This window comes from Choloepus didactylus, chromosome 7 (assembly GCF_015220235.1).
Source record: "Choloepus didactylus isolate mChoDid1 chromosome 7, mChoDid1.pri, whole genome shotgun sequence".
Lineage (NCBI taxonomy): Eukaryota > Metazoa > Chordata > Mammalia > Pilosa > Megalonychidae > Choloepus > Choloepus didactylus.
Genome location: NC_051313.1, coordinates 44,421,563 through 44,445,373, shown reverse-complemented (window position 1 = coordinate 44,445,373; position 23,811 = coordinate 44,421,563). Strand labels below are relative to the sequence as shown.

Here is a 23,811-nt window from a genome sequence, read left to right as displayed (position 1 = left end):
CCATACATAGAAGTTCTGTGACTCCACAGAGTAACTAGAAAATGCTCATAGGGTGATCTGAGCATCTAGAGTTGGATGAGAAGCTGCCCTGGAGTTGAGCCCTGCTTGCGAAGCTCTCACATCGTTCCTATCCTATGGTCTTCCCCACCTCCCAACCCAAGTCCTGGAGCAGGCTGCCAAATAAAGGCAGCTGAGGCCAGATGCACAGGTGCAGCACTACCTGAATTTGGGTCACAAGGAAAGGGAAGTTAGCCAACACCTTATCATCCTCCTCCCTCAAAGGGAGGTCAGAAGTTATTGGGTGTACCACAAGCAGTATTTCCTGTTTCAGAATTATGGATGAAGCAAGGCCCATCCCCCAAACTACCTGCAATAGTCCTCCCCTTCCTCTGACCATTGACAGACTAAACCTTCCCCGCAGTGCCATGTGCATCCTCTCATCTGATTCCAAGCATATAGTACTGACTTTGGATAGCATGCTAAGTCTTGTTAGTTTCTCCCCAAATCAGTATGGCAAACAGGCTTCTTGAATGCAATTTTTAAGGCCAAAATCATGAAAGTTTCTACTTTGATAACTCAAACTTAATCAAGAATATATATCACCTCTATCTCTACCAACAGTGTGATAAGTGTAGGGGACAAGGTTCAAGGCAAAGTCAAAGAGGTGATGTAACACACACCAACATCTATTTGCACCCCCTTCACCTACTTCTTCCTTCCGAAGGGTCCCCAGTGTTTTCAGATGCCCACTCTCTGCAACAAGGACGCCCTTCAGGTCCTAACCTTTAGGGGGTAGGTTCGAGGATTGATTTAGGTCTAGGACATGGGACATGAGGTCAGTCTGCTGGGAGGCTCCTAGGGAAGGTGTCCTTCTAAGAGAGATACACAGGGAGATAGACAGGTCTTTTCATCCTCTGGAATTATCACGCCCAAGGTGTGAAATGTAGCAGCCATCTTGCAATTGTCGGGCACTATACCTAAGACAAAGCCAATGTCCTGATTATGGCAGAGCAGAAAGATGGGAAGAACCTGGGTCCTTAATGACTGCATAAACTGAGTAAACCAACTAATTCTACCCCTCCTGTTTTATAGCAATAATGAATTTCACTTTTGACTAGGTTTCTGTGAGTTAGACTTTCTGTTATTTACAGGCTAAAGGATCCTACACTATAGGTAGGGAGTTGATCATAGCAAAAACATTATATATATATATATATATATATTTATATATATATATATATATATAAAGAGTGCCCTTTCCAGCTTTCAATAATATGTAATTATCTAGGAGGAAGAGAGAGTTCCTTTTTGGATGCCCACCTCCAAAAATATAAAGCTGAGGAAAAACACTTAGATCACTTTGATCTCTACCCTCTCTTGAGTCTTTCAATAGGCAACATATGATTTTCTCCAAAAAGGAAAAATAGTAAGGGCAAACAGATTCCCTATGCATTTCTGGTTTACTTTTACAATGTATAAGTGCTGTGGTTGGAATAAATTTTCAGTTCCTAGTGTCTTCTACTGCTTGCTGCTCCTCTTGGCTTATTTGTGGGCAGAAGAACCAGGTGAACACTGTGGTTTAGAGTTGGTGGCACAGTTAGTAAAAATAGGCCTTAATTCAAACATACATCCATGGTAAGAATATAACACCTTCCCACTTTTAAGACACTTCCCAGTTATCTAAATTCTCCTGAATCACTCGTGTTTCTCTATCCCTTCATAAATATTGTCTTTATATTCCTGAGAGATTTGCCACACAGATAAACTTTAGCACCTTCTCTCGGAAGAAATGTCTTTTATTAAGTGCTTAGATATGGCATAAAATGTTGCAGGAAGGAAACTGTTAATGGTAGTTGGTTCTACATAATGAAATTATGGTGGGAGCTAGAGAGAGATTCTTCTTTATTTCAATTTCTTTCTATACTGATTTTTTATGTGCATTCTTACTTGTATAGTACAAAGTGGGGAAAGACAAAAGGAAATCTATTATTGATATGCCTTCATAATTTTATAATGCAGCAGAATAGTATTTTTTAAAACAAAGATAAACATCATAGAGTTATCCAAATTATGCCCATATTCATCGCTCCTGCTGATACTGCCACATTGGTTTATTTCTCTTTTCCTCTCTAAAGTGTTAGTACTTTGCCCTGTTTCTCTTTTACCCCTGACACATTGTAGAAACTCTTCTGTGAAACACTAAAGCTTTGAAGTTTTAGTTTCCTTTTCACTTTATTGACATTCTTCATTAAAAGCCTTATCCTGCTCCCGTATCTTTATACCAGCCTTAATTAGATGCCTAAGAAATCTATCAACTCTTGTATCAGTTAAAATGCTCAACTGCAGGTAACAGGGAACATCCTACTCAAAATGGCTTAAAGAACAGGGCATTTATTATCTAACTTAACAAGAACTCCAGAGAGAGGGGAAACCCAGGATTGGTTAATTCAGCTGCTCAACAATATATTTGAAGACCCAAATTGTTCTCATATGTTTGCTGTGCTGTCCTCAATCTGTTCTTCTTAGGCTAATGCCACATAGTCCCAAGATGGCCATCATAGTCATCACATGAGAAAATGACACTGTCCTGAAGAGAAGAGGAACCATTTCTTTCTGAAAATCTCATTTACAGAGGGTGAAAGACCTTCCCCCTGATTCCTTCAGCAATTGTTCCTCACATTTTATTGGACAGAATTGCAACAGAAAAATAGGGGCAAAGTACTAATATGTTAAGGGGACACAGAAACATAAACCAATGTTGTAATTTTAGTATGAGAGATGTGTGGGTATGTGCTTCAGTCAACTACTGACTGGGAATGGTCCCACCATGATTAGATCAATCATGACCCCGGGCTGGAAGCAGCATCTTCTGAGACACATGGAGGATGGATACCTGAACAAAATCAGGGTTATTAGTAAGAAAATGTGTCTGGTGGGGGCAGGGGACTTGGGGTGGTGAATAAAGGAAATAGTTTTTCAAAAGACAACCAACAGAGTACACTAGAACATTCTTTCTGCCTTCATTAGTCTCTAGTCTAATAAATATTATAATTATGGGAGCAGTTCCCTTTTCCTGACATAATCTAGATCCCTTCCCTAACTGGGATTCAATTCCCACTTTACTTCCAATGTCAGGAAACTTACAAATTTCTTTTTGTCATTTCTTAAGAGTAATGACAGTAGAACAACCAAGAAATCATAAAATGAAATTGGATTGCTTTCATACCAAAATCTGTCTATCCATTCTGCTAACTAACTACCTATTTCTAATTTGTTTTCTGCATAGGTTTTAAAAGAATTTTCTTAGCCACAAGGTGAAGTCATCAAGGATTAATTATAAATGCATTATGAGGGTACCAAAACCTACAATACTATGTAGGGTTTTGAGGAATGGTTCATTATTTTGACTGATTGGAAATATACATAGAGAAATATGCCTTTGTGTGTCTTGAGTTTTCAGATTTCTTGACAACATATTGAAACAACTGTTTCCATTCTTTACAGAGCTTTGGAGGTAGCGGATGGAAGCCACGTTGCTCAAGAGTCAAAAGAATTTACATTGCACTGTGGGGAATCCCAGTTCTTTCACACCACCAATGAGGTGCACGGTCCTTTACCTACAGAATGTGGAATGTTTAAAAAGGTAATGTTCCAAGAATAAACACTTTAAAGAATTTAAACTCTTTAAGATAACAGAACCCCTGACTGATTGAAAAGCACATGCATAGAGTGAATGTAAATGGCAAAAAGGGCATTATATAGCAAAGCACACCATGATAATATGTAATGAGTTCTCAGTGGATGAGCCTGAAGCTTTGCTCTTTGTTGCCTTTGGGTATTTTTCCTCATTGCCAGGAGTGCCTTTTACCTGCATTTTTTCCTTTTAAACAGGCAAGGTAACATAGCATCAACGATTGGAAATAATGGTTCTTTCCTATAAAAAGCATCTTTGGTACTTTCTACTGTAAGACACTTGAGTTATTTTTATTATACCAGTAGTTACTTCTTGATATCTAGATGTTTGCACAGAAAGTTCTGACTTAATTATATTGCTTTAAAACAAAAGTTATTTTTTATCCCCAAGGTGGCAAAGAAGTGCTTCTCGTTAACTGTATTCATTCTCTCATGAAAGGACATTACTCATGTACTTACTTGTTTGCAGGATAGGATGTCTTTAGTCACAGTGTGAGAAATGGTTTAACTGCCAGGCCTTGAAGGTTGCATAATACATTTCTTGTTCCAACTCATTATAAGATCAGTAAGGGTTAGTAATGAAAGATATTTTGTCATGAAAGAAATCCCCCCTCCCAAAAGAAATTTGCTTTAGTAGTGCTATATATTAAAAACTGAAAAATTACTTTGGGATAGAAAGAAAAAAAAAGGGCATGATGATCGCATTCTCTCGTATTTTATATCAGAACATGATAAAAGTAGGTAGAGAAATTCAACACAGAATGCTTCCTAATTCAACACAGCCTAGTATCAATCAGAATATTAGAAATATAAAAATTAATTTTTGTAAAATATTGAAATAAAAATCAAAGAAATTTAAAAATTAAAAAACCTCACTTACTGTACTTTATACTTGCTTTCAAGTTGGGTTCACATTTTGAACCAAATGGACTTGGGTCCATGGTCCACTTCTGCATCTGCTTAATCTCTTTCTCTCACTCTCCTTTCTCCCTTTTGTTCTCTTTCCTGACAAGAAATAGTTTATAACTTGGGAAAAAAACCTGGAGATTGAATTATGTTTCCTGCATCTATCCTTTAAAAACTCTGCTTTTTTAAAATTTAAAATAAATAATTCTTCAAGTTCAATGCAATTAAATATCCTATGATATGTGCTAATGTCCAGGAAATAATTTATGGCAGCTTTCAGAGTGGGGGCAAAAAAGGAATGCCCTGAGAGGGATGCAAAGAAGGGTCTGCAGGGGCCCTATCCCTTGGTTTGCAGTCCAGTCACCAGGTGTTGTAGTCCAAAGATAGTGTTTCTTCACAGTACCGGTGGCCCATCTAGACGCGGTCTGTCAGCCCTTGCTCCTTTTTCCCAGGCTGTAGCCAAGGTGGCCCTGGGTGCTAGGAGAGACCCTGAGGCCAAGCCAGAGACCACCTGTATTGGGAGGCCTGGCAGTGGAAGGAGGCCAGTTTGTACCCATGGGTAAGGCAAGGGTGTGGAACCAGAGACAAAGGAACTAGGACACCAGCATGGAAAGGACCAGAGCAGATAGAAGGGCAGAGACTCAAAGCAGGAAGCAAGCAGAGGCAAAGTGTGGTTCTGGCTACACTCGCTCCAAGTGTCAACTGGAGTGGGTCGGCCAGGCATCGCTTCTATTCTCTAGAGATGCTGCACCACACCCTCCGAGGGAGTCTTACCAAGTCTTACCAACGGGCAGATTTGTCTCCGGGCTCCACTTCTGGATCTGCCTAATCTCTCTTTCTCTCTCTCTCTCTCTCTCTCTCTCTCTCTCTCTCTCTCTCTCTCTCTCTCTCTCTCTCTCTCTCCTCTCTTCCTTTCATCTTCTCTTTCCCTCTCCCTCACCCATCCTCTCCTCTTTCTTTCCTCCTCCTGCTCTCTCCAGCTCTCACTCTTAATCTTCCCCACTCTGCACATCCTTCTAGGGCGGGGAGAAGGGACGAGGCAGTGCAACAGACTTTCTCTTCCTCACTGAAGTGTTTTAAACTTATTTCTCTTGAGAACAGGGCTGAGAGGGGCAACTGAACCATTAGCTCATGGCTGAGAGGGGCAACTGAATCATTAGCTCAGAAGTGCAAGACGCCCCTCCCCCACCACCTCTCTCCCCACTTACATTCTCAGTAGTTTGTACCTACAGTCCCAGAATTCAGGATACCTTCCATACCTTCCAAATAACCCTTCACTTACTTAGTTCACCCTCCTCAATAAGCCTGGTACAATTTCCTGGGAGATTCAGCAGATTTACTGAGGCAATTATATCAGGATCATCTTTGGTCTTCTTTCCCAGGCAGAAGGCCATATATTCTTCTTAAGATCCTAGAGTTGATCTAGCCCTCTGAATTATATCTATTTATTTTAAACTAATGCTTAAATTTTTTATTTGCTAAGCAATTTGCATTTCCCCAAACAACCAGGATTTATACACTCTCTATATTTGTTCCATACTGTTCTATGTTATTGTATTCATTTACTTGTTGCTAATTTTAAAATGCTATAGAACATTCCTTAGAGCTGACAATACTATATTGAATCCTTCAATTAAAATAAGAAAACATTTACTATACCTGCTTTTGTAAACAGAAATATAGATTTATAATTACAAAGATAATGTTGGCTCTCAGACACATATTTTCATAAACTAGGAAAAAAAGTAACTACTAATCAAAGCAGAATATTATCCACATTTAAATCTTAGATGGGAAAATTTCAGCAGGGATTTTGCATTTATTTATACAAAAACTATTTCTCCTTTAAATGGCTACATAAAATCATTAGTCGTTTTGGAGAAGATGTGTTTATTTGAAATATTTATATTTCTAACAGACTATCTTTCCATATGAAAGAAAAGTATAAGGAAGTGGTATCATTAAATGAAAACACACGCATTATGTATCATATGTGACAAACATGAATTAACTCTTTCTATGCATGAGAGGGTTAATATTATTGATTATTATGTATTTTGTTATTTATTTTACTTATATTTATTGTACTAATATTTATTGCTTAATTCATTTTGGAATGCAAATGTCTTCATTCCATAATATGAAGGTATTTTCATAGCATGAAGGAACATCCTTTATTAATTAGAGCATTTCTTTAAAAAAAAAAAAATAGGATACCCAGCCATGTACTATTAATTAAAATGATCATCTTCAAAGAGGGCAATTATCTTAATGAGAATTTCAGTGATTTATAGTATAAAATCTATTTTTCCTTTTCAATGCTAATAACTTATTTTGATCTAGAAAAAAATGTATATAACCATTCTGATTATAAGTGAAATTGTCATATTTTTAATCATTCTGGAGCAAAGTTCAAACAAGTAAAATGGCATAAGCACATATAGCAATTACTTGGTTAATTCAAGCAAAAAACTTTTTTTGCTTTAATCATTTGGATTCTTTCCTTCTCAAAGACCATGGATAAAGCCTGTATTTTCTATCATGTACAAACGTGTATGCGTGTGCAAGCATACATGTCTATAAGTGTGTGTGTATGTGTTTTTTTTTTTTAATAGAAATGAATTTTATTGGGAAGGGAAGTTGTCAAATAAACAGCAGCATATGAAGAGTGAACAAGGACACTCCCTGTTATCACAGATACACATGACCTCCATACCATATTATGTAGGAGGCATTTCAGTTTTTGACTGCAGTCCAGAAATATCAAATGCTTTTCCATTCCATCTAATACTTCTGGATTCCTACTAAAAAGGAATACATTAAGAGCATGGAGTTGCTTATTGAAAGGAAATCCCTGAAGAATAGTAAGGAGAAAATGTAGAAATTAAGTTGTGTAGCATACTCTTTAATTTTATTTAACTTCCTTTTCATGTCTTCACAGCATTACAAAACACAGTTACTTGCAGAACTGGTTAAGATTACTTAAACTCCAGATACACTTTAGTCCTCTACATAAGTGTTTGGAAGTTACTTATGTTTATGTGAAATGAAGCTATTAATACTTTTCTACATCAGTACTGCACACTAGGAAGGCCAAGACAAACACAAATTAGGGAATGGAGTTTCCCCAGTGCTGCAGTGTGAAAACAATGTAAGTAGCTGATTCCATACACATGAATGGGCTTCTTTGCTTTCGGGATCCAAGTGGAATAAGGAATGGAGCTGTGGAAAAAGTTTTCTTGAGGGGAAGAAGGATGACACCCTGTATACATATGACACCCTTCTGCTGCATCGCATTCTTCTCCTGCACTGTCTGAAGTCCATAATGTTAGGCTGTCTCTAAACAACTGCATGATGAGGGTGCTGTCTTTGTCTGAGTCTTCATTCAGTGTATCAAGTTCTGTGATGGCCTCATCAAAAGCCATTGTAGCCAGTGTACAGGTAAGCTCTGGGTTGTTAAGGATCTCATTGTAAAATACAGAGAATTTAAGAGCCAGCCCCAGGCGGATTGGGTGTGTAGTCTACATCTCTTACTTGCTTCTATCTAATGCCTCTTGGTAAGTTCCTTGGGAATTATCTATCTTTTGTTTTCAATCCTTGCCACATGCCACTTCAGCACGTACTGGAAGTAATCTCCCTTCATTTTCAATAATAGACCTTACTGTCTGGATTAGTTTGCATTGGCTCTTAAATACTCACTCAACAACTCCAGAACCGTGGTGCAGATGGATCTGCGTTTCTGACCCCACTTTCTCCCGATAGTCCGTAATCAGCTTCAACTTCTCCTTTAAAGGGTCGGTTTTCTGCTTGATGCTGGAGATGACCCTCCAGGCCGACCTGCGCCCCCGACGTCGTTCTTGTAGGCCACCCAGAGCAGGTTGCGCTCCTCCTTGGAAAGCTCGGCCCCTGCTCCGTCCCGGCCTTCGTGCAGGTGACCATCGCGTCGTAGCGCTCGGCCTGCTAGGTTAGCTTCGCCTTCTGGATGAGTGTGCGGGGCTGGGGGTGGTGGCGGCTGCGGGGCGCTCCGGGCTAGTGACCGCGTGAAAAGAGCGAGCGAGGCACTGAGCGTGTGAGACGCGACCCGGATACGGAGGAGGCCTCCGTGACCCCTTCCGGGTCTCCGCCGCCACGACGCGAGTGCCCCCTAACTTTGATTTGCTCTACGTTCGAGCGAAGGACCGTGCCCTGTGTATGCGCTTTTTAAAATGAAAAGTATGTACCTTCTCCCCCAAAAAGTAACTACGATCTATAGAGGAGGAGAAAACCTGCCAAATCAGTGTTTCTCTTTTCAGAGGTCACTTGGCAATGCCCCATCATTCAGGAACCATCCGTGAATCTCTAATCTCACTGCTACCAAATCATCTAAAATAGCCAGATTTTTAATTATCCCTGAGACGGTTCTACCACAATGGCTTTTTACAGCTTTTGCAAGCCTCTGCTTAATCTAATAATTGTCGAGGTGGAGTGTTTCCCAGTTTCCAGCCTGGATATTCTGGTTTAGTCGATAAGTATAACAATTCCATTCGACATGCGTTCATGGAAGTGTCAAAGAGGAAAACACAGTCTCTAATACTTTCGTTTTCTGTGTTTTCAGGTGGTTGACCCCTTTGAAAGATGATGTATCCCTCTATCCCATTTCCCTTTCCACCCCCTGTTATTTCTCTCCCCCCTTTTTTTCTTTTTCTCAATCTGCTGCTGCACAGCAGGTCCACCGATTTTTTGCTCAATGCCCAATTCCCAGACTCACCTCATTTCTTAGACCAGACCAAGTTCACCATACAAACAGCTCAAGAGGTTGTAGCCTTCTTTGCCCCCACCCCACAGGGCATAGTGTTGTATCTCATCCACTGATGGGCTGGCTTAGGATCGGGTTCCTTGCTGACCCGGCACCCACACTATGTCTCCAGTCACCCTGACTGCTAATCTCACCAGGGACTGTTCTAAAATCATCCTGCGAGAGTTGGTCCTTCTAGAATCCTGAAGTCCAGTCCCCCAACACCAGGCCTGAGGTCAGGGCATTTACTAAGGTTAAACTTTCCTTAGAGGACTTACACATACCATCCATCTGGACACCCCCTCATTACTTTGCACCTTCCTGTTGGGACTCCATCTGAAATTGCCCCTGCCCTCCGATGTGATTAGAGACTGCAGAGCCCTTAGACCTTCCTAGTTCCAAATCTCTGCTTTTATTGTCAGTCATATATCTCCATCATTTCACCCCACCCCACCCTGAGAACTGTCTATCCATATAGGTAGTGTAGTACCCAGCTTCAATCTCTCAGCCCTTCCCAGACAGTCTGTGTTGCAGGAGTATCTCTCCAAGCTCTAACAGTGAATCTCCAAGGATGACAGATTCTTTGCTATTCATGGAATTTTTCTGCATTTTTCTGAAGACATGTAACTTTTCCTTCCTATTATGCATTTTGGATTTTATCAAATTCATATTTTGTTTGTGATTTCTTTCCTTCAAATTCTCACATTTCCTCAAAGTTGATTGTGTGTATGTGTCTGTGTTTCATAAGTGAGGCCTCTGCTCAATTTTTAGGACTTGAAAATGTTTAACAATCACATCCTGGTTATGTATTCTTAACATACCTAAACAAACTAAATTTTAAATCAGAGAATTTTACTGCTGTCTGATGTCTTTAAATTTAATTTAAGGAAAAAAGTTTAGATGGATTGGGTGATATTAGAAATGGAAATGTTTGTAATTATCATGAAATGTGGAAGAGGAATGAAATTTTAAATTTAAAGATTAGAGCAACAATCAATTAATACACAAACTGTAAGATTTTGAAATATGTAAATCTGTAGGATTGTTATCAATTTTTGTCCAGTCATTTTAAAGTCATTCTTTACAATTAACATCCTTCTAGTATTCTTACTGAGGAAGCCATCTAAATATGAAAAGTTCACAATTGGTTAATAGTTTCTATTTTCAAAGTTCTGTTCTGAAGGTGTTTTTAAGATGATTCATTTTGCTAAAGCTACCAAAATACAATATACCAGAAATGGACTAGCTTTTACAACGGGGGTTTTAGTTCACAAATTTGCAGTTCTAAGGCCATGAAAATGTCCAATTAAGGCATTAACAGTAAGATACCTTCTCTGAGGAAAGGCCAGTGGCACCTGGGGTTCCTCTGTCACATGGGAAGGCACATGGTGACGTCTGCTGGTCCTTCTTTCCCTGGGTTCTGGTTCCAAAATGGCTTTCTCCAAAATGTCTTTGAGCTTCTGTCTCTCTTAGCTTCTCTCAGCAATCTGCTTGTTTCTCCTGGGGTATTTCTGTCTGAATGTCTCTCTTATCTTCTCTCAGCTCCTGTGGGTCCTTCTTGCTTTTACTGGAGACAAACTCTGGATTACATATCTTAGCTTCTCTCCAAAATGTCTGTCTCAGCTTCTGTGGCAGTTCTAAGCTCTGTCTCTCTCGCCCTGAACTCTCTTAAGGACTCCAGTAAACTAATTAAGACATACCTTAAAAACGCAGGGTCACACCCCCATGGAAATAATCCAGTCAAAAGGTCCCATGCACAATTGGGTGGGTCACATCTCCATGGAAACAACCTAATTAAAAGATCCCACCCACAATAGGTCTGCCCCCACAAGAGTGGATTAAAAGAACGTAGTCTTTTATGGGGTACATAGCAGATTCAAACCAGCACAGATGACTTGGAGTTTGAAATATATGTCCCCATAAAAAGTGTGTTATAAAATTAGATTCATATCTTTGCATTCAGAAAACCATTTAACTTTTATTTAACTAAGATATTTTACAAAGTTAAACTCATTACTTTTCTCCCCAGATGGGTTAATCTTTCTGGGTTTCTTATCATGATCAAAGGCATAACCATCCCATGTCATTCAACCTAAAACTTTGAGAGACATCTTCAAATACTCATTCAAACTCTGAATCACTGAGTTCTACTTCCTAAACATTATTTATATTCTTTTCTCTTCATCCTCAATTTCCCTGCCTTTGTTTCAGCCTCCCTTTTTCTCAGGGAGTCTTACAAATTGACACCTCACTTCAGGTGTTGCATCTCTCTCCATCCAGCTCATCCTCCACAATGTAACAAAATGATTTTTCTAAATTACAAATCAGATTCAAGACTTTTCAATGACTTCATTGACTGCAGAGTAAACTTCATAGCACTCAGCAGGGTGTTTGAACCTTTCCATGAAGCAGTGCCGCCTTCTCTGCTCTCATTTCCTACCACGCATCATGCTTCAGCCCTGCATATGGCAGACTCTCCTCACCAGTCTCTACCTCACTGACTTCCAGATTAATCTATGCTCTCCATTTCCTCTGAAAAACAGACGAATGTCCTTGGCACGGTGAATGTGCACGGCCAATAGGCAACTCTCTGGGAAATCCTGCACTTCTGCTCCCGCCATTTGAGTTACAAGCTTTCCAGAAGTCACAAAATGTGTGACTAAATATGCTAAGGCCAGATTTTCTTGTTCCTGTAGTTACACCATTTAGTTAATATCCTATCTACTGATGAATATAATTGTGAAGAGAAGGAAAGTTGTTGCTTCTATGAAAACAAAGATTCAATAAAGATAGATCACTAAATGTGATGGAAGCTATGGATGACAGAACTATAAATATTGGGCAGAAAAAAATACAAAAATCAAGAACAATGTGATGACTTTGCAAATGTCTATGGGTTCTTACTCCAACGACAGAAACTGAGGTAGGAGAATATTTGGGGGTGTGGTTTGTGCCAGAAAAGACTCCAGTCAGAGGCCCTGTATTCAAACAAAAGACTTCATTGTACGTATATCAAAAGATTGAGGAGTTCAGCATTCCCACTTCTGTACAGCCTACAAAAGTGCTTGCAAATATGTAAAATAACATGTGAAAAAGGAAATTCTTTGCATCATTGTCTGTAATGGAAAAAGATTGGAATGATCCCAAATGTTGCTCTTTATGGGACTGATTAAACAAATTATAATAATCCATATAATGGAATACTCTGCAGCTATTAAAAAAAAAAAAAGAAAAAGAAAGAAAGAAAAGAGTGAAGAAGTTCACTATGTATTGACCTGGAAGGCTACATATAGTTAGGGAAAAAATCAAGATATACAACACTATGTATGGCATGTTACATTTTGTATAAAAAAAGGGTGAGGGAATTAGAATATGTATTTGTTTATAGATGCATTAAGAAACTATAAAAAGTTTCACAAGAAACTAATATTAATTACCTGTAATAGTGGTATGGAGAAATAACATGGGTGGGACATGGGTGAGATAAAAATTTTGTACCATGCATTTTTTCATATTTTGATTTTTGGCTATGTGAAGGTATTGCCTATTCAAAAAAGTTCTGAAGATGGAGTGATAAATATATATGATTTGTTTTATTATGATTAAAGCTAAATTGAAGTGGTTGAAGTATGCATGTGTAATTTTTTATGATTCCGATTGTCTGAGAGGGTTATTGCTACTGTTCCCAAGTTTCTTTAAGGTGCCATGCTACTGTTTTTGCATGTAGTCTTTCCCAGGCCTAGAAAGTCGTTCCACTTTCTGTCTACCTGCAAATTTCTACTCCCTTAAAATCCTGCTCAAATGCCTCTTTTTGTGATCTCTGCCCGAGAGAAAAATTGTTCATTTTCCTTTTTGTGCCATCATTTACCTTGGATGTACCTCAAACTCAGCATTTACCACACTGATTTACAAGGCTCTTTCCTTACTAGACTAGGAGGCCCTAAGTGTCAGAACTGTATTAGCATGATTGGAACATTCTCTATAAATTTTGCATGAATGAAATGCTGTATATTTGCAGTTAAAAAAAAAAAAAGTGGACAACAATCCTGTTGCAATTGTGCAGCATTCCAGCTTTAACATGAATTTAACTTTTGTTTAGTCTTTTGAAAGTAGCTCAGGAAAGCTAACCAAATATATAAATAAATATATTCAGAAGCCACATGTGGGCAACAAAAAGAGAATGTGGCAATTTTCAGAGCATGATTCACTCCATGCTTCTCCTCCAGCACTTGTGCTGTGGAGTTGCGAAACTCAAGAAGAGAGTGTGGTGGTGGAGGGAGCACTCCTTTGTATCCTAAAAAGCCTGGTATTATGGGGTGCAGCAAGAGCTGCCTTTCCATTCAAATCGGGTTTCACAAGTTGGCATTCTGTAGGCTGAAGAGTGCTGCTTTGTTATCCTAGGTAAGGCATTATAAATGACAGGATACTGTATACCAATTGTTTTCCTCATATAAGCTAAATATCTTGCCTTGCAAGAATGTGTTGCCAGTTTTAGAAAAGTCCAGGTTACCCGCACCTTTTTGTGATACTTTGCATTTGAAGGAATCAAGGTCAAAAAGATGTAACAGGAAAGCTCAATGAATGATATGTTTTTCTTTCCATTCCGAGTACATGTGCTGTCTTCCTTTGAGGTTGTGACTGTGGGTGCTGTTTATTTTTATATGTATAAATAAACATGTAAGTATTTATCAGCCTGTCCATTTCTGGTATCAGTCCAAACCATAAGGCTTTGTCTGTTGGAGGTTATTTTTCTTAGTGTGGTAATATTCTTATTATTTTTCTTCTAAATATTATAGGCTTACTGCTAAAAAAATTCCAAAAGTATTGAAACACACAAAGACTTTACACTTTCTCTTCACCCTTAAAGGTAACTAGTTGGGTGTGTAACCTTTCAGACTTTTGTTCTATGCATTCACATAAACAGAGTTAGTGGATTTGTGCTTTTCCTAAGAAAAAGGATCATACATTACATTCAGTTCTCTAACTTGTGTTTTCACTAAGCAGTCTTTGTAGTGAATGATCTTTCCAAGTCAGTTTCTGTAATCTGCTTCTTTTGAAATGCTGCATAATATTGTATATGTATAATATAATGGATGAACTCTCATAAAGTTTACCAATCTCTGTTTATGGACACTTAGGTTGTTTCCACTTTTTTTAAAAAATTTATTTTTAAAAAACAATGCTGCAAGCAGTATCCTTATAGATAAGTTTATGAGTGTGTGTTTGCATTTTGTTTTGTTTTTTGGTCAATATTTCTGTGGGATAAATTCCCTAAAAGTAGAATTATTAAATCAAAAGCATATGTATTTTTAATTGTTATAGATACTATCAAATTGCTTATAAAAATCAACTTACATTCTGACCAATAGTGAATGAATGTGCCTATTTTCCTACCATTTCATGAACATTGTATGTAATCAACAGTTTTCAACTTTGCAGTCTGTTAGAATCTCATTATTTAAGTGTGTCATTTTTCAATTAAGAGTGAGCTTGAGCTTTTTTCTATTTATTGGCCATTTGTATTTGTTTTATGAATTGTCTTTTCATATTCTTTGTTCAATTTTGTACTGAGTTGTTTGTCCTGCTGAATATATTGTAAAATGAAAACCATTTTCCAGAAGTGATAAAAGTTGTGTTTCTCTGTGGAATTTTTTTGTTTTCTTTGTATTATTATTCTTTTGGAAAATACTTTAGTGTTCTGTTATCCAATCAGGAATTAAATTTGCTGTGTGTGGGGTGGGAGGGAGGAGGTTGGTTGTATGTGGGAGGACCTGTTGGGAAGTGAAAAACAGGAAGGCTTCTCTGCCCTTATTATAGAGGATGTACTGGAGGAGATGGGGAGTGGGAGTGGGGCTTTTGAAATAATATTTATGCAATAGAATTAAACAAAGTTCTCTGAAGAGTAGCTGACATGCTCTTCCCTCTCACCCCAGCTCTGCTCCTGAGTCTTTCAATCCCTTTGTTCAAATAAATGCCCTACACATAGCATTAAAAATATTTTCAACAGCCTTGGACTTCAAGCATCAAGCATGGAAAACATTATTTAAATTAAACCCTCTGGGGTTCTGTTTCCAGCTCCAGTCAAGACAGGTCCCTTTCCTTCTGGAGTTTTCTTCAGTTCTTCCACTAAGGAATCACTCATGACTCTAAAGCACAGGGCAACTACAAAGCTTCATTTAAGTGGTAATTACTGTTATTGTTCTTTAACATCCTGAAATTTCAAGCTGAATTCCTACCAGCTAATGCAGTGCAGAGGGAAATTAAAGCTCTCGTGACATCATCCCCATAATAAAGAAGAGTTGCTGGCCAGTGATGCTCATTTGTTTTTCCGAAGCCATCGAGAGAGGATCATCATTTTGGCCAGAGATGAGAAATCAATGAAGAACCTTTCCTAATCACAAGAGAGAACTTGTTGTGGTCAGAAATCCCTCACTGGGCATCCCTTCTTTTGTCAAGAGCAAAGACCACGGTCTGCACTCTTGACAACATCTGTGCCTGTTGGAGACACATCTGGCTGCATATGTAGCTCTGGAAGTTCCACCTCTTCTGCAATCCTTTTTATTCTCTCCTTGGGGAAAATTGGAAGGCTGGTCCCGTCCAGAACCTCGATGGGGGGTCGAGCCTGCTGTGGGTGTGGCTGTGGCAGGGGTAATGAGTGTGCCAGCAATCAGGGCAGGAATGTTGGCTCTCGGAACAGGTGTCCTGACTCCCGGAATAGATGCGAAAATTCCCGAAACAGGTACTCTGGCCGGGATTCTGAGGTAAGCCCTTGCTGGAGGAATCATTCTGAGACACTGATTTGCCTAAAGTCTCTAATATTATGTGAGTAAGAGGACCATGGTTGTGAATCAGAATCTATTACTATCATGCAGGACTGCTGACTCTTTAGTGTTATATATTTGAGAGTGTCCGGCACTATTTACTAGTATCTTCACTTAGATGTTCATTTTCTTTTCTGAGTGTTAAACAGAATTGTTTGCAATTGGTTAAAGGTTACATAGCAGAGTAGACTCCAGGGAAGGTAGTTAGTGCTGGGTAGTATTCTCTGGGACTTAGTCCTCTCCGCTCTAGGTTTTTCAGAACTTCTAACATTGGAAAAAGAACCAAGCTGTTTTACGTTCTCTCAAAAGCCACTTTCTTTGGGGCTAGGTTCATTTTCAGTAGACCAAGTTCTTATTTGAATCAGATATTGATAAATCACATAAAGATTCTTTGGGAAGTAGAATGATTAATTCAAGACAGAATCAACAACTCAGAATTGCTCTTTGTGCACCTGATTTGACTGGAGATGTCTTAAAATTGAGAGGTGCACTAAGGTTGTAACCTCAAGGGTTATTCATTATCCTCAATTCCTATTTGTAAAAGCAAGTGTGCTATTTCAATATTAAATCTTCTCTGCTGCTTTGTAAAATTTGGGGTGGCCGTCCCCGCCAGCCTGAGCTTAGCTTTGAAGTGTATGCATCCCTCTCTTTTCCACTTATGATATTATACATTTGCTTTGTTTTGCATGTGACAGCTTTGAAGCTATTGGGATGGAATGTGTAGAATGTATCTCCACCTAGTTTTGTGATGTGCTGTAGAAAGAGCAAGCCCTGTAAATTTCTGATCTATTTTTTTTCTCAGGATACTGATTAGAGTATAACCCATAATTTAATGAAATAGGTAATTGACAAATTGATTTTAAAACATGTGTTTGTATGTATGTCTGTGTACACACAACACATTTTTGAAGAACATCTGAGTGCTGAAATGATATTTGAAAATGGAATAAAACATTTGAAGTTGGCAATTTGTTGGCCACATCAGTCAGATGGTCCCACTTAGTTGTTTCTTGATTCCAGACTGGAGGGAAAGGACTCAGTATTTTAATTATTTTGTGTTTATTCTCATGACTACTGATTTTACTCTCGTTTCTTCTTAAATGGATTTTGATTTCCCTCTATCATTGTACCTGATTATTTTCTCATTTGGAAGCTTTAGTCAAACATCATCCACCGTGAAGTTGAAATATCCCTATGTATAGAGTCATGTCCTCTGCTAGTTATTGGCTAACTATCAGCTATCAGGTGATATTTTTAATGACTTCCAAACATCAACATGGAAAAAGATGTCTAGAAAAACATGGGGGGTGGCAATTAAAATGTGTGGATGGAGAACAAATAGATAACTCTTAACTTGTATGCTTAGAACCTTTGTGGCAACTTGTAGAGATCTCTATTATTGTAACTAGATGCAACCTAAATGAATATCCTCAAGGCATCCTCAGTCATCTCAGTGAAAACCAGACCTATCTAACTTAGTTCTCCACTTGACTGTGAATGCAGTTCTTAGAAACCTGGAAATTATTATGCTGTTCACCAAGATAATCCTAATAAGACCCCTAAATGGTGAGGAACTGTTTTCCTATTGGATTTTTAACATTAGAATCTTAAAACAAAGATTAATCAATGTAGAAAATGTGGGAAGTAGGGGACTGTTGTGGCAGTGATGCTAAAACTCCTTATTTAAAGCCTTTCCCCACTGATAACTGTTCCAGTCAAACCAGTGCAGAGGACTTTGCCCTTGGATTCACTCTAACTTTTGCTTAAAATAACTAAAAAGAATATCAAACTACTTCTAAGGAATAGAAGAGTTTAAGGAATTAGGTGAATTTTTTCAGATATTTTTCAAAATGACAATACATGTTACAAAAATGATAAATACTCTTAAAAATGATAAATACACTTAAAAAGCCTTCTTTGATTTTTCTATTTTATTTTTAAATTGCAGTAATCAAAAATGACTACAATAATCTCATACTTATCTATTTGAAACAAAAGTTATGCCTGATCAACACCTATTCATCTTTAAAACTCTGATTATTATCTTGTTTGTGAAGTCACCCTGAATTCCCAGTTGGTATTGTCTGACATCTCGGATATTCTCAGAGAGTTTTGTAATATCCCTAGTAGCACCTATTTCTCCATATCATCTGGAAAGCATATCTCTTCTCCACTAGACTGTTAGCTTTTGGAAGGCAGGGAATTCACATCTTGTTATTACCTAATGCAGTGCCTGGCATACAGTAGGCACTCAATGGATACAATTGCATTTTCTGGGTAAATGGTTATAAAGCACTGAATGTAGCCAAGAGACCAGAACTGATTTCAGTTCTTCTCTAGACTACCTGCATTATCTCGGGCAAGTCGTTTTTCCTTCCTGGGCACCAGCTTTTATATCTGTAAATTAGGGGTGGGGGTTAGAGCTCTAGGGGTCCCTTTGAGGTGCCTCAGAAGCTGTAACAGGAGGAAAGGGGGAGCTGGATGGGAGGAGAACATGAGATTGCAAGCTTCACACCCTGCCTTGAGTCAGAGAAGCTCCTCTGTACCTGTTTTCAACATATGGCTGAATCTGTGTAAGATTTTTTAAAATAAAATGTTCTACTGCTGAAAAAGTCCTGAAAACAACTGGTCTAAATTACTTATGTTCTTCCAGCTCTAGTATCTGTGATTTATATAACCATTTTATTAATTCACCTCATTATTATATTGTCTTTTAAAAAACCTTTTATCATATTCCTGACTCTCATTAACTTGATGTTATTTATATACCTCCCCACCTCCACCCCGAATCTTTTCTCCTCCTTTTACCTAGCCAACTTGTCTATTACGTCCATCATTGCCATTTAAACCTAAAGTAACTGCCTGCCTCTATTGGATTTTCTTTAGTTTGTGGAACCACTCTTAAATTTAGTGAATTACTTTGAATTTTTGTCCTGTCTATCTGAGCATTAGCAACTTTGAATATACAGTTTCATCAATAAATCTGATGAGGATATTCTTGATCTCTTCCTTCCAATTATTTATAAAGTCACTGACTAGAATGATATGCAGGTTTAAATTATTGGGGGATTGGGGTGAGTAATTGAAAAAGTTGATGCTCTGACCTTCCTATATCGTTGGCTGATCTTGCCATGTCTTGTCTTCTCTACCTTCATCTTTTTAAAAAAATTTTATTTGAATTAGCAAATATTTTCAAGGTTTGTAAGTATTTATTAACTATCATCCAAAGTGCTACATAGAGCATCCCATATTTTCACAGCATGAATAGAAATGAAGGAATTAGTAGACAGATCGCAGGAAGAAAAGGGAAGAAGCCCTAAAAAATGGAAAATATGGAAAATAATTCAAATCCTCATGTGCTTAGCATTCATTCAGACAGCTCACTGCAAGTACCTAGTGCTTCTACAGTTTTAATGCTAACATTCTGCCAATGGCTTATCCTTCATTCCTTGTGTTTGGTACATGTGCTGTTTATTTATTCACCTCATGCTTGTTAATGAAATACCTTGGAGTTTCTTTGTTCAGTGAAAATGGAAAAGAATGAAAAGGGAATTGTTGGAAGTACCCTATCTAACTCAGTTACAAAAATTACCAACAATTTAGCCTAAACCAAGTCTAAAAGAAATGATAAACTAATTATATTTAAGATGAAAAAATAAGATACAGTGTATCAGTTGCATTTGAGATATGTTGTTCTGTCTTAAAATTAGGAAAGGCATCAGAATAAAAATGATAGTTGAACCCAGGATTAGAGAAGTAAACCAAATTATGTGTTCAGAGAACGAATAATACAGAAAAGAACTCTAGGAAGTAAAAAAATTTTAGGAATAAGTGTGGGATGGGGTCAGTCTTTAAATTCAGGCCTTAAATTGTTGTAAGGTCTTGAGCAAGTAAGCAAGGTGGTGAGTGAACTATTTAGGAGACAGTGACACTGGTATTCCTGGTGGTGTTGGAAGGGTAGGGTATGGGGGAAGGTAGATATGGAGACTCAGAAACTGCCTAAGAGGCTGTTAAAACGGTGTGGGCACATATTAAGGTAGTGGATTTCAATGGGATGAAGTCGGGACATTTAATGATAATTACACATAGGAGCAAAAGCGGGTGGCATGAACAAGATTTTAAGGTTTTTAGTTTAGGAAGTTAGAAAAATTATGTTCCTGGTGACAAATGAGATTCTTCAGAAAGAGGCCTGCTTGCAAGAAAATACTGATTTGTTCTTTTTAGAAAGTGTTGACTTTGAGGTAGTAATTTGAAAACCAGATAGAGAGTTTTAGAATAGAGAGAGAGCAACATGAAGAAATCTGATTTGGGGTTCATCAGAGTAAATTGGAAGCCAAAGCCTTTAAAAGCTTTTTTGTTTTTGTTTTGTAAATTGACCCCAAAATTCATTTGGCAGTAAAATATGACCTGAACTAATATTGCCTTTAATTGTCTTTAATTATCCTACTTTGAATGAATAGCCCTATATTTTTGCTGTAGAAATATTAATGTATTATGGTATGTGCACATATTATCTTCCCCAAATCTGAGGATTCTTAATTTCAAAATACTTTTGGCCCCAATGGACTTTTCATAAGAGATTATGGAACTGTAGTAAGCTTAGAGAAAGAATGGCAGTGAGAGACTTTATAGGATCATCTACAACTGGGGGTCATCAGTAAGTGTTGAATAAATGAAGAGACTTTTAACAACTGATTGAGTCAAAAGAAAAATCATAATAGTTCACAGAAGTAAAAAACTAAGAGAGGAAATTCAAAACATAGATAAGGTCAAGAGAATAGTGGATTTGGCAAGATGAAGGATATTATTGAATTTGTGTTCTTGAGGTTGTGGAAGTGGAGGAAAATGAATAATTGGAGGTAGAGAGGGAGCCTAGATTTATCTACAGGTTGAAGGCAAGACAAAGACTGGAAGGGGAAAGGTGATGGCTGTCAAAGGGGTAGCACGTTTAAGGGAAGAGCTGCTATTTGAAATAGGATAATAGTTCATTTTAGAAGAAGAAAAGAGTTGAAAGAAGGACAATTCGAGAATGCTTCAGCATGAGGGAATAATTTGGAAGGTGCAAATTGGTTAAGAGGGATTTTTGAGTACAAGTGGGCCATAATTTGGGGGAGGAAGAGGAACACATCTTCTCAAACTAAGAGGAAGAATCAAAATATGAATTTGGCACAAGAAGAAATTCATGCCGAACTGTTTCATTTTTCTTTGTAGAGAAAGAAGTAAGGTTACTACCAAAAAAGGGAGCTGGGGGAGAATTGGTGGTTGAGAAAACTTGGTTCTGGAGTAACCACTGATGCGGTAGGAAATCACCGGGGAACTGATGGCTGTCAGAAGGGCCAGGATGAGTTGGCCATCATGAGCCTATAATCCAGGTGTGGTCAGGGTAACTCTCTTGTTATCCAGCACAATCCAACATTTCCCAATCCACTAACTTCAACAGACATGTAGATGTGACACATCAAATGATGCACACAAAATGATCATTTGTCATTAGTTTTCCCAATAATGAGCAAGTAGTTCTTCCCAGGGTGGCCTAAGAACATTACTGCCACCCTACAATAGACTCCAATTTGGTCTTTCCGCTCCTCTCTTTTGTACTCTTAACCCCTCCAATTCTTTCTGCATAGAGAAGCCAGAGTCATCTTTTCTTCTTCTTTTACTTTATTTTTATTAGAGCAGTTGTAGGTTCCAGAAACATCAAGCAGTAAGCATAGGGTTCCCATATACTCCCTGTTCTCACACGCAGTTTTCCCTATCATTAGCATTTGCTTAGTGTGGTAACTTTGTTACAATTCATGAAGCGATATTATTATAAATATGCCATTAACTTTAGCCCACTGTTTATATTAGGGTTACTCTTTATGTTGTCCAGTTCTTTGGGGGTGTGTGTATGTGTGTGTGTATGTGTGCGTGTGTGGTAACTTATGTACAACCTGAAATTTCTCTTTTTATCACTTTTCAAATATTCAATTCGGTGGTGTTAATTACTATACAAAGTTGTGCCTCCATCCCCATCATCTATTGCCATAACTTTTCTATCACCCCAAACAGAAACTCCATACCACTTAAACATCAGCTCCCCATTCCTCTCCCCACTCAGCCCCTATTCCCTCTATTCTAGTTTATGACTTTATAAATATGCATATTCTGCTTTTTCTCATATAAGTGAGATCTTACAGTATTTGTCCTTTGGTGTCTAGCTTATTTCATTCAATGTGATGTCTTCAAGGTTCATTCATGTTGTTGTATGTTATCAGAACTTCATTCCTTTTCATGGCTGAATAATATTCCATTGTATGTATATACCACATTTTGTTTATCCACTCATATTGATGACGCTCAGGTGGCTTCCACTTTTTGGCAATTGTGAATAATGCCACTATGAACATTGGCGTCAAATGTCTACTTGAGTCCCTGCTTTCAATTTGTTTGGGGAATATACCAGGAAATGGGATTGTCGGGGTCAATCCCATTCTTTACTTAACACTGAGGAATCACCCAACTGTTTTCCACAGTGACTGCACCATTTTACATTTCCATCAAAAACACACAAGTGTCCCTCTTTCTCCACATCCTCTCCAACATTTATTTTCCATTTTTTAAAGAATAGCCATTTTTTAAGTTTGACTTATTAATTTCAGCTGGTGTGTAAGTACAGGGTATTGCTTTTCTTTGGTACAATATTGTGGTTACTGGAATTAACCATCTCTGGAAGGTTCTCTAGTTAGTCAGGTCTAAAACATGCTTTTTCCCTTATGCCGCAACCTTCCCATCTGCTGCCCCAATTAAGGACATTAAAAGGGAAAAAAAATTTTTTTTTCCTTGTATCTAACTTAAATAACAGAAAGCCAGGTAAGATTTTTTGCCAGGAACCAGTTTTGTCACCAACAGCTCTGGCAACTGTGCCCCAGGGGCCCCAGAGCCTGCCTACGTGGAGAGAGTGAGAGCTCACACGTGCTGGCAGGGGAGAGGAGCCACAGCTCTGCCAAGCATTTGGGTGCCAGGTCCCGTCCCGGCCTTTTCCTCTGAGGACAGGGAGTCTCCCTAAGGCCCTGAGATGTTGGTGCCAACACCCTTCTCCAGTCTGTCCAACAAAAGAAGTCTCAGCATGTCATTCCTTCACAGAACCAAGTGAAAGCCAGTCATAGGTAAAGAGTTCAACAAGAAATAGAAATATAATAGTTCTGTACTATTCAAAAGGAGAGTCTAGAGCAGGAATTCAAGAGCAAGAATATAGTCATAAAAATGAAATATGGTGGATCCACTTAGACCACCTCCCTCAAAATGACTGACACAGCTTTGTTGGGTTCTCACATGCTGTAATTAATAGGGCCATATTACCTGCCTGTTCCTTGAAGCCTCTTTATATTTAGAACTGTGCAGTCATTAATTAGCCCATACAGGAGCCCCTGTGTTGGGTATCATTATCCCTGCTTTGCAAACAAGGAAAAGCAAGGGTGTTGGTGCTAGACTCCAAGCAGTACATTGCTGGGCTCAATAAAGAATCTGGAATTTCTGACTTTCGGCCACCCAGCTCTGTGGAGTTAATACATTATTGAAGGTAGCCAAGTGGAAATGACTGGAATACATGCTCTTGCAGTATTTCTGCCCCACCCT

The 23,811-nt window shown here is 38.3% G+C and overlaps 1 protein-coding gene across 1 annotated transcript in view; it reads left to right on the top strand.

Moving 5' to 3' along the window:
- The window catches only part of CRYBG1 (crystallin beta-gamma domain containing 1), a 236,533-nt gene that overhangs the window by 100,721 nt on the left and 112,001 nt on the right, over nt 1-23,811 (top strand). The window contains exon 2 of the mRNA XM_037842265.1: nt 3,505-3,643. Within this exon, the coding sequence (XP_037698193.1) occupies nt 3,505-3,643 (139 nt within the window). The remainder of the gene's footprint in view (nt 1-3,504; nt 3,644-23,811) is intronic.